General features: G+C 29.8%; 1 protein-coding gene across 1 annotated transcript in view; it reads left to right on the top strand.

The window, feature by feature from the left end:
- Nucleotides 1-12,217, top strand: part of Asz1 (ankyrin repeat, SAM and basic leucine zipper domain containing 1) — a 42,667-nt gene that overhangs the window by 28,175 nt on the left and 2,275 nt on the right. The window contains exons 11-12 of the mRNA XM_046422507.2: nucleotides 9,889-9,994; nucleotides 10,848-10,961. Coding sequence (XP_046278463.1) covers nucleotides 9,889-9,994; nucleotides 10,848-10,961 — 220 coding nt within the window. The remainder of the gene's footprint in view (nucleotides 1-9,888; nucleotides 9,995-10,847; nucleotides 10,962-12,217) is intronic.

Raw genomic sequence — 12,217 nt, 5'->3', positions numbered from 1 at the left:
GATGCTCATCCATTTCTCCATTTTTAACCCTGAGCAAATGATGATAATTTGTTATAATGATATTATTTCATGACTGTTATATAAATAGAACCATACAGTACATGTCTTCTTAAAATTGACTTCTTGCAATCATTGTTAAGTTTAGTCAATATTTTTGCATATATTAGTACAATAGTTTATTCCTTTTGTGAAAGAGTAATATTCCGTGGTATGCATTTACCATAGTTTAACCATTTATCCATTGAAGGACATTTAATTAGATTTTAGAATCTGTTTATTCTATGCTACGAATATATATTTATAGGGCTGGGGTTGTGGCTCAGCGATATAGTGCTTGCCTGGCACACGTGAGGCCCTGGGTTTGATCCTCAACACCACATATAAATAAACAAATAAAATAAAGGTATTGAGTCCAACTACAACTAAAGAAATATTAATTATATATATATATATATATATACATTTATATTTATAAAATTCTTTTATAAAGTAAGTTTTCATTTCTCTGGATAAAATGTTCAGGAGGGCATTTTAAAGGTTGTATGGGAGCTATATATTTAGTTGTTGTTTTTTTTAACTAATCAACTTTTTTTCCAAAATGTCAATATTCTCTTATATTCCCCAACTGTATATTAGTGATCCAGTTTCTCTGAATACTCATCAGCATTTGATGTAAGCACTAATTATTTTTAGCCATTTCTATATGTGTATAGTGACAGATCATTGTGATTTTATTTGCATTTACCTAAAGGGTAATCGTGTTGAACACCTTTTTGTGTCTCATTTGCCATCTGTGTATCCTTTTTGGTGAAATGTCTCTGTCTTTTGCCCAATTTATATTGGATTGATTGTTTTTTAATATTGATATTGGGGCGTAGTCTATATTCAAGTCTTTTGTTGGATATGTGCTAATTTTTTTTTAGCCTGTGATTTTTCTTTTCATTTTTCATAGAGCAAAACTTAAATCTTGAGGACTAGCTTATCACATTTTCCTCTTATAGATCATACTCTGGTGTCAAGTTTAAGAAATTAGGTTCTAAATTTTTTTCTAACCTTTTTTTCCCGGAAGTTTTAGTTTTATATTTAAGTCCATGGTACATTTTGAGTTCATTTTTGTGTTGGTACAATGCAGGCTGAAGTTAATTTTGGGGCTATGGATGTCCATTTGTTCCAGCACTGTTAAAAATGTTATTCCTTCTGCAGATTTGGTTTTCATTATTTGTTAAAATTGAATTGGACTATTTGTATAGATTGTTCTGAGTCCTCTATTCTGGGTTCTTGCAGTGTCTATCCCTCTGTAAGTATAGATCGAGTATCTACTTTTATCTGAAATGCTTGGGATCATAAATATTTCAGATTTTGAAGTTTTTCGGATTTGGGAATATTTGCATAGACTATACCTGTTGAGCATCCCTAATTCAAAAATCCAAAGTGCTTAGAAATTTGATTCAGATTTCAGATTTTCCAATTAGAATAATCATGATGATACGGTATTGCTAACTGTATATAGTAAGTCTTAACATCAGGAAGAATGATTCATCTCATTTTATTCTTTCTCAAAATTGTCTTGGCAATCCAAAAACTTTTCTTTTCATATATATATTTAATTAAGCTCTTCTATGTCTACAAAACCTTTTTTGAAATTTTTATAGTAATTGTACTAATCCTACACAAAATTGAGAAGATAACTATGTTAAGTCTAGTAAATCCATGAACATAGATATCCCTACAAGTTTGAGATCTTCATTTCATCAACATTTTATAATTTTCATTACATAGGCATAAATCTAACAAACTCCGTACAAAATTTAAGCATTTTATTATCTTTAGAGCAATTGTTAATGGTATTGGATTTTTATTTGTTTCCACATGCGGTTTATTTCCATGCTCTGATTGTAAGTACTTTATCATTACTGAACTCACTTATTAGATATAGTTTTTTCTAGGTTCTTTGAGGTTTTCTACACAAATCATGTAGTCTGCAGAGAAATAGGTTAATTTCTTCATTTCCAATCTATATGCCTTTTATTTCTTTTTCTTGCTTTATTATAGTGGACAGAACTTCCAGTATTATGTTGAATAAGAGAGGTGAAAAGTGGGCATTCTTGCCTTGTTCTCATTCTTAAGGGAAAATCACTCCACTTTTTTACTATTAACTGTGATTTTAAATACATGGAGATTTTTGTAGTAACTCTTTATGAGAAAGAAAATTTAGCTCGGTTACTATTGTGAATTTTTTTTTTATCATGAATGGTTGTTGAATTTTATCAAATGCTTTTTCTATGTCAATTGACATTGTTACACAGATTTTTTCTATAGTCATATAAATGTGGTAAATTGCTTTGTTGGATTTCTAATTATTGAACTAGCCTTTCATACCTGGTATTAATCCCATGTGGTATGGTATTTCTATGAATTGTTGAATTTAATTTTGTCAGTATTTTACTAAGAATTTTTGCATGTAAATTCATGTGAAATATTGCTCTTTAGGTTTTATGCTTTGTCTAGTTTTGATATCAGAGTAATTGGACTTATAAAATGATGTAGGAAGTTTTTCTCCTTTTCCGAGTTTTCCGGAAAACTCTTCAGTAGGTTGTGTAGGATTAGTGTTAATTCTTTGTTAAACATTTTAATTGGATTTTTCCTGTGTAATCATCTGGTTCTAGTGAACTATTGAAGGAACTTTTTAATCATAAATTTAATTTCTTTAATGGTTATAGGACTATTCAATTTTCTCTCTTTCATCTTGGCTAGGTTTAGTAGTTTGTAGGTTTTGAGGAAATGGTTCATATCTTCTGATTGTTTGAATTTACCAGCATAAATTTGTTGCTAGTATTATTCCCTGAAATCCTTTTGATGACTGTGAGATCTGTTATAATACCCTATTTCATTCCCAGTGTTGGTGATTTATGTCTTCTATTTTTTATCTGTACTTGTCTTGCTAGAGGTTTATTAATTTTATAAAGAACCTATCTTTAATTTGAGTAATATTTTCTATTTTTAATTTTATTGATTTCTGCTATTATTGTTTTTTCCTTCTGCTTACTTTGATTTTTTTTTTTGCTCTTTTTCTAGATTCCTGAGGTATAAGTCTAGATTATTTATTTAAGACATTTTGGTTTTGCTTATGTGAGTATTTAGCCTTTTTCATTTCCCTCTCAGGACTTCTTTAATTGCATTACACAATTTTTAATAAGTTATATAGTCATTTTTATTCACTTCTATATATACTTTCATTTCCTTTGAGACTTCCTCTTAGATTCATGGATTTAAAAGTATGTCATGTGATCTCTATGTGTTTGGAGATTCTTGTTGTAGTTATTGATTTCCAGTTTGATTCCATTATAGTCAGAGGAAATGCTCTGTATGATTTCAAGGACTAAATAAGATTTTAAAGGTTTTGGCAGGTTGAGGCAAATTCCCCAAAACTTAATAGGATTATATTTAGTAAGGATAAATGAAGAGTTAAAAATTAACTATATTACTACAGGATGGGTTAGATATAACTAAATTCACCTGAAGAATCATCACAATTTTAGTGGATTACTAATTTATCTTGATAGTATCATATGCCTAGCCATGAAAAGCTATCACTCTTAGACTGCATTAATAAAAATATGATGTCCAGAATAAATAAGGTAATTGTTTCATTACACATAATACTTAACATCTGGAGGTTTTTGCTTATAGAAGGATTTAAACATAGACTAGAAAACCCATAAGGATTATTGTGCTTTAGATTATGATTATATATTTAGTAATTTTTGTAAAAATTTTTGTATATAGACATTCCCTATAGTAAAACACCTTGATTTTGGAATTCTAATAATCCATAATAATTGTTTTTCTTTTACCAAGTAATTTTTAGCTTCTCCTACTTAGCAACACTACCTGATAATCAAACTATGAGATTTTCTTTTTTTTATGGTATCTTTCGTCACTGTTTGGAGACTGCATACCAAATATGTTTTCCCTCATCTTCTGTTTCTCATTGTATGTGGTCACGTTAATTACATCTTACCCAGTCTCTTTTACTTATGATTGCCTCTCCTAATTCATTTTTTTTCTGTTGTTCTTTTAATAATTAGAAAATTTTCATCACCATTTCCCTTTTTGTTTGATCTGGGTCAAAAAATAACCATTATTATCCTGGTTACCCAAAGGCTAAAGTAGGAGGAACACAAATTGAGGCCAACCTCCTTAACTTAGTGAGGCCCCAAGTAAATTAGGGAGACTCTGTCTCAAAAAGGATGTAGCTCAGTGGTAGAGCTCCCCTAGGTATAATCTCCAGTACTAAAAACATAAATAATGACCATTATTACAGATACTGCATATAGGAATAATGACTTGTAGAGGACAAATAAAAAATTTTTACCTCTAAAACTCTTAAAAGTGCCTAGAAGTAGCTAGACATGATTATAAGTCTGTAATCCCAGCTACTGGGAGGCTGAGACAGGAGGATCACAAGTTGGGTGCTAGCCTAGGTAACTATGTGAGACCCTGACTTAAATTGAAATTTTTTTTAAAAAATGAAATATATAGGTATATAGGTCCATGGTAGATGCTTGCCTAGCATGTAGAAAGCCCCGGGTTCAATCCCCAGAAGCCCCCATCCATACCACAAACCCACATAAAGTGCCTACAAGTTCCCTTTAAGAAATCTTTACATTTTTCTGCTTCCTCAAGAGTCCTTTAATCTTGCCTTTAATACTAGGTTAGTATTATTTTCAAATTTTTTAAAAATTGAAAGTATATTAACAATTTTCCCTATTTATTATTTCAACATATTGCATTTTTATTTTCTCCCCAGAAATAATGTTATAACCTGGCCATATCATCATAATGACCTTCGGAACTTGTTGCATATGTTAGTCTTGTTCTTCATTGCCTGGGACCTAACTGTACAAATTTTATGGAATAAATTGATAGCCAATGAATTACAGTATTCTGTAAAATGTAACACTTAAAAATGTAACAGTATCATCACTAGGGCAGCCTGTCTAAAGCTAACATTATAACTGTTATAAAAATGGATCTCCATTCCATTTTAGAATTTAGAGAAGTCTTTCAGGGAATAATTTATCTTATTCAGATTTCTTAAAAACTTTATTATGAAGTTTACCTGATAGACATTTCCCCTTCCCTAAAATGTATTGCAAAGAATTCCATTTTTGAAAACTTTAAAATCAGCAAACTTTGAATATGTTTGTTCATTTTCTTTACTTTTTTTCATTATTGTTTCTGTGAAGGAATATGCCAAGTTCTACAAACCAACTTGCAAATTAAATTTTCTGATATCATTTATTTGTATGCTGTCAGAGTTGCCAGTATGAATTTTCTTTGTGGGATTTAATAGACTTAAAGAATGTGCAGAATCCTGAATGGATCACTTATTAAAACTGCTGAATTTTTTAAAAAATAAAACTGGCAGACATATATTCCAGGAATTTGACCTTATTATTAAATCAAAGACTTTGTTTACATGCTGTTATGAAAAATGTTGTACTTCCCATTTGTTCAAAGTCATTCTTTAAAGAAGAAATTTGTCATTAAGTCATAAGAAAACTAACAGCAAGAAAAGTTGAATTGATTGATTATAATCTCTTGGTAATATGACCTCAACAATTTAGCTACTGATTTATTTTAAGATGCTTTTCTTGTATGGGTAAAATCTTTTACAATAATTTCTGTTCCAAGAATGTATATGCTTACTTCATTTACTTTTTTCTGCTTTAGTAGATTTGTAGAATAAAAAGGGCAATTTTAAAATGTTAGTAGCCATTCCACAGCAACTTTGAGATATTTTGAACAGAAACAATCAGTTTTCACATCTGAAATTTTTATCAATTTCTGCCCAGATCTTTCCTCTGAGCTCTGAGCTACCTGACATCCACTTGAATGTGTCAAGTTTCTCAGAATTATGGCTATTAAGAAACTGCTCCTTCTCCAAAAAGAAAAAAATCTACATAGATCCAAAATGTTACATGTAACATATTGTTCACCTCCATTGTTTATAAACATTCTAAGAAGTGAAGGGAGGAGAGAATGTGGAGGTAGGAGGATAATAGAATGAATCATACATTCTGACCCTTTGTGAATATATGATTACATGACCAGTGTAATTCTATATCATGTACAACCAGAAGAATGAGAAGTTATACTCCTTTTATGTATGATATGTCAAAATGCATTCTACTGTCATATATAACTAATTAGAACAAATAAAATATCTATACATTCTACAATTAAAACTAAATATTTAACATCCAAAAAGTAGTTGAATTAGATTACATCATATAATTATTTTTCTTATCAAGATTATTTTGAACCTTGGTGTCATGGAAAAATAGTTAAAATATAAGCATAAAAAGTATGATGTAAAAAACATGAAGTATAATGTCATTTGTGTACATTTCTAAGAACAGTACTGGAATAAAATGTATACTATAAAAAATATTATGGTACAATATTTTCCACTTATTATCAATTATTAATACCAGTTATTATCTTTGGATGGTAAAAATGTTGATGCTTTAAGCTTTTTCAGATATTCTACAATGAATATATAGTACCTAAATATAATAATTTTATTGTAGATTTTAATTTTATCTTAGTGCTTGACTTCAAATTTTAAATATGGACTATCATATTAGTCTACTTACATTGTGTTATAACAAATAACTTCTAAATCTCTGTCAGTTTTAACAGTGAAGTTTATTTCTTAGTTGTTAATGATCAGCTGCAGTGACTTTCCACATTATTATTCTGAGAACATGATAAAGGAACAGTCCAATTCTGTGATATGCTCTTTCTATGGCAAAGGGAAAAAAAGAAATAAACTAGACAATCAGGAGAACCAGTAGGTGACTTTTTAAGCTTCTGTTCAAAAGTTACAGTTACTTCCAGTTATATTTTATTTGACAAAGCAAGTCACGTGCCCAGGCTTCATGTTATGGGAACATAAAGTGTAATCCTCTGACAGGGATGGGTCTGGTTGTAGTTAGCTTAGTTAAAACACACACACACACACACACACACACACACACAATCAAATAAGCCATACCTATGTTATATTTGCTTATTTTGAATTCTTTAAATAGGTGCAAAATTATTTGGGCTGTCATGCAAAGTTGTGTAGGTTATACAACGTATGGTTCTGATGGAGAGACACCATTCACATAATATAAGATAAAAAATGGTACTCTGAAGATTTTGTTTTGTATGATTTGGCTGTCTATACTCAGTGGCCCTGAAAATTAGTCACAAGATAGGTATATATTTTCTTTACATTTATTAAAACTGTGGTTTTGCTAATAATATTATTTGCTTATTTTAACTGAGTTCCTATTGCGTTCCTTACTGTTTTTAGAATAAGAGCTGATAAATTAATATTCCCCATGTATATCTGCAAATCATGTACCGGAATTATATAACTGATATCACTTGATACTTTGAATGGCAGTTCTCAATGGATCATAATTTCCTTGAGTTCATGAAATATATATGACATTAATGAATTACTTGTTGAGTAGTTATTCTTTTTATTTGATAGTGAACAAAATTTGCATATTTAAAGAGCACTAAGTTCTAAATTGTAAGTAGAAATAAATGTTACCTGGAAACAAAAATAAAGTAATTAGTGCTGTTGCTTGGGTAGAAGAAATGTCTTATATTCTTTAAGTTCTATATAAAGATCAGAAAGGAAATGGAATAAAAATTATATGTACTTTGAAAATACTTTTATAAATACTTTTTTTTGCTAAATAGTATAAATTTTTAATTTGCAATTTGCTTATTGAAAGCAACCATAAGGTCCTTTTCATTGTTGGTGATGAGAATGTGTGTGTGTGTGTACACCTATTATGTTCATAAAGTTTATATTTTATAAAACTTAATTTTTCAGCCTAATTTTTTTCAAGCTAAGAGAAGACTTTTCCTAAATGAAAATATTATATACATTCTTGTAAGGTGTCTTAGAGAATAGTTTGCTATTAGTTTCACTTAAGGCTGACCTTGCTTGCTTTGTATAACCTTTCCTCCCAGAAATGGTGTAAAAGAAACTTTATATAGTTTATATTGAAAGAATTCTACATCGAAAAATTTCTGTTTGGATTTAAAAGTATCATTTGGTCCTATAGCAATAGATTTTGTGTCCATTTTTATTTTAGTAGATACTATTAAAGCCTTCTCCAGAAAGGTCAGCTCATGAATTTGTCAATTCTTGATGTTAATGATCTACTTAATTCTTGTCATTTTGGTAGAATGTAGCATTTTGAATTCCCATTATTTATTATCTTTTCAATTTTTGTTTCTTTTTCTCTGAATGGGCTGTTCACATCCTTGACTAACTTATCTATTAAGTTGTGTATCTTTGTACTTTTCATTGTAAATTAGTTTATTACTGAAAGGTCAATAGTAGCATCTTCTCTTAGCCAAAATCAATGGCGTTACCTTATTTAATGTGCTTAACCTTTTCTTCTTGAAATCATCACCTTTACTGGAATTCATAATAACTTTTAACTCCTTATTTTCTTCTACTTCTAAAACTACTTTTCTTTTAATGTCTTTTTTTGTTCACTTCTATCAATTCTCCTCTCTTCATAGTATGCCCTTTTTCTCTGTCTTCTTTGTGACCATAATTTTGATTTCTGTTGTCCAAATCATTATGATTTGTTATTATGTTCACAAGAAAGCCTGAATTCCAGTTAATGGTTAGTGAAAATAAAAATGTAATTTTTTTCCCCCACGGAATTCGATGAACCTCTCTCTGAATTATATCTAACCTCAGGAGTCCTTAGACCTCAGGATAAATACCTTGTCAGACCTACATTATCTACTACATACTAGTGGTTGCCACCTGCCTGTCTTCATTATCATTGCAGTTATTAGCATAATTAAGTCTGCTTGAATGCCAGCTGTTTGCTAGACAAAATGCTTTATATTGCCTCCTGCAGTCCTCCTGAAAGTGCTGTTGTCACCATTCTAGAGATATGGAAACATTTGGCTTGAGATTAGGCTTGCTCAGGTTCATAAAGCTAGTAAGTATGGCAGCCGATTCCAAACAGGTTGACTCTTGATGCAAGAGTCCGTGCTCTTAATTATTATGCCACAGTGTTTTCTCTTCATCCCCTATTCTCCTTACCACCCATCCTTAAATTCAGTTCTCTGCTTGGCACCAACTTTCGTTGAAAGCAAATAACTGAGAATTATCCTAGATTCTCCCTTTTATTTCACATGCAATCTATCATGAAATTTTTCAAATTATTATCTTAAAAGTTTGTTACCAACTTTTACCACTCAACCTCCTCCTTCCAATGAGGCTGTCAGATCCTTAGTTTAAGCTTTCCTTCATCATCTCTTAGATGTATCTTTCTATTAGTCTCCCAGCTATTCTCTCTAATTTGATTTTTGTGTTCCTTTAATCCACACCACTCTTTCAATAAACTTTCTTCTACAAAAGTCAGATTTTTTTACTTTCTTGTTTAAAATCATTTAATAACTCAATTATGGATATCTCAGTTGTAAACTAGCATTAACATTAGTGGTTGTTGGAGAGGATTGGAAGAAATAATGAATGTAAAAATAAGTAGTAGAGTATCTTCATATAGTAGATATTTTAGTATTGGTTCCTTCCTTCTTCCTATAAATAACAATTTTATAGTGTGTGTCTTCATTCATCTTGAAGTATGAGATCCTTATTATTGAAGACTTATTTTTTTCCTCTTTTTTAATTGGTGTAATTCAAGGTCTAATTCAGTTCCCAATACATATTACCTAATCTATTTTAAAGAATCTGTTAATTTTATAACTAGATATTTTTTTTGTATCTAGCACAATAGAAGGAAGTAAATTGCTCTTAAATGATTTCTGTTTGTTTTCTTTCTTTAGTGGTGATGAATTCCTCAACTTTCTTCTGAAATTAAACAAACAGTGTGGCCATTTAATTACAGCTGTGCAGAATATCATTACTGAGTTACCTGTAAATTCTCATAAGGTATTATACCAAAATTATTAAGTGAAAAAAAGTATGAATACTGAAGAAAGTTCATGATAATTCAATAAAAAGTACTGATCTGGTAAAATCATATCAGTTGTTCAATGTAATATCCAATTAAGTAAATTAGTTTAATATTATTCCTTTATGTACTGATTAATTGAAAAAATTTGTGTTCTCACCCTCAGGCAAAGGAAAATGAATCAGAAGAAAAATTAAACCAATCTATGTATTGAACTTCCCATTTGTTCTTAGAGTGGATTTAATTGTTTAAAATATAAAGTGACAGGAGACCCAAGTGAAAGTTGAAACAAAACAGTGTGTTGAGTGTTATTAAAAAACTATTATCAATATAAAGTTGTTTTAGTTCAGGGAGTTTTAGAGAGAAAGTGTAAGTGACCAGCTAAAGCAAACTTATTTTCTAGAGTTTTTCACATGATTAAGGTTTTAGATGTTTGTCTTAGTAAAAAAAAAAAAATTAAATGCATTTGTTTTCCTATGATCTTATGTAATACTAGTATGGGAATCATTTCATGAAAGTTAAAAAACTTTCATGAGTTGATTTGTTCACCAGAAATATTATTACGTTAATTTCTGTGTTATATGTAACTATACTTAGGAAGTGCATTTAGCAATCTGATTTAACTATTTGCATAAAATTACTGATTGTTTATATAAAATTACTATTTATATAAAATTACTGACTTCTTTTTGGTGTCAGGATTTATCCTGAAAAACAATTCTTCTCAAATATATAATGTAATGTTTAGAAATTCTCTATAACCATTGTGCATGTAAAGTTAGATAAAGTTGTTTCCATTATTTAAAATGTAATTTTTGAAAATATTAACAGATAGTACTAGAATGGGCTTCTCCCCGGAATTTTACTTCAGTTTGTGAAGAACTTGTTAGTAATGTTGAAGATTTGAGTGAAGAAGTCTGCAAACTAAAAGACTTAATTCAAAAGGTATATACTTAACATTAAAAAGGGGAGTGGGTAATTATGGGAAATGTTTTACAACAAAAAATGCTTGACAATGGAACAGTTCTGATAAGAGTAACAAGTAGAATACTTAGACAAGTGGGAAAAGGACAATATTCAAAGTAAGAAATATACATGGAAAACAAATTTTGTTGGTCATTAAGGAAATGCATACTGAAGAAACAACATATCCTCCTCTTGTGTTTGATTAGCAAAGGAAAGGGTATCACTCCAGGGATATTCTTTCTAAGTGGAGTTTACCAGACTGACATTCTCAATGAAACTTGTGGCACACTTTTCAAAAATGGTCTGGAAAGATGTGCCAAAGACTCTAAAAATATTTCTTTCTTCAGTACTTATATAGTTGCAAAAAGGCCAAAATGAAATATAGCTCTGTTAATATATGGTGGATGAAATATTTCTTCTATTGGCCAGACTTTCTATAGTAACTTGTAATTTAACTTCTGTTTTTTAAAGAGTGTAGGTCTTTTGGGTTCTGTTTTTATATTCACATAGAAGTATATATCTGGTTTTACAGGCAGGTAATTTAAAGAAAATTAGCTATACCAAGATCTGAACTGCTAAAAATAGGAACCTTTATTGAAGGAGAAGAGAGTAAAGGAAAACATTTAGAGGCAACTAAGGAACTCATTTCTGAGTTCTTCATGTCTATTTAATAAATAAATTTTATTTCTATAATGCTTTTGGATGTATATTATGTGAAAGTTAGGTTATATATTAAATTTTACAGCTTCTACTTATAATTCATTCAACATGTTCACTAACAGTATATCAAAAAAGGTATTTTCCTCAGGCTGGGATTGTGGCTCAGTGATAGAGCACTGGGTTCTACTACTGTAGACACTGGAGACACTGGGTTCAATTCTCAGCACCACATAAAAATTAAATAAATAAATAGATAGATAGATGAAAGTCCATTGACAACTAAGAAAGATTTTTTTAAAGGTATTTTCCTCAAAATAAACTTTATACATGTTCCAGCTAGTTTTTCATTCTGACTATAACAATGTTTAATCAATAGGAGTCTTTTAAAAGTGAGAATAAAAAAAGTTGTGAAGCAAATTTTCTACAAAATAATAGTGGGAAGAAGATATTTTAAATGGGGAAATAAGCAATAAATTTTATAATTTTCTGAGAAAATAACTCTTTAGTCATGAAAGAGGTATTTTAGAAGTTGTGTTCTGACTTTATTCATTCAGCTAACATAGGAGTGCCTGCTG

Source organism: Marmota monax, unplaced genomic scaffold (assembly GCF_021218885.2).
Source record: "Marmota monax isolate L192 unplaced genomic scaffold, Marmota_monax_Labrador192_F-V1.1 WCK01_AAM20220418_F8-fsc00027, whole genome shotgun sequence".
Classification (NCBI taxonomy): Eukaryota; Metazoa; Chordata; class Mammalia; order Rodentia; family Sciuridae; genus Marmota; species Marmota monax.
This window is presented reverse-complemented; position numbering and strand designations above follow the sequence as displayed.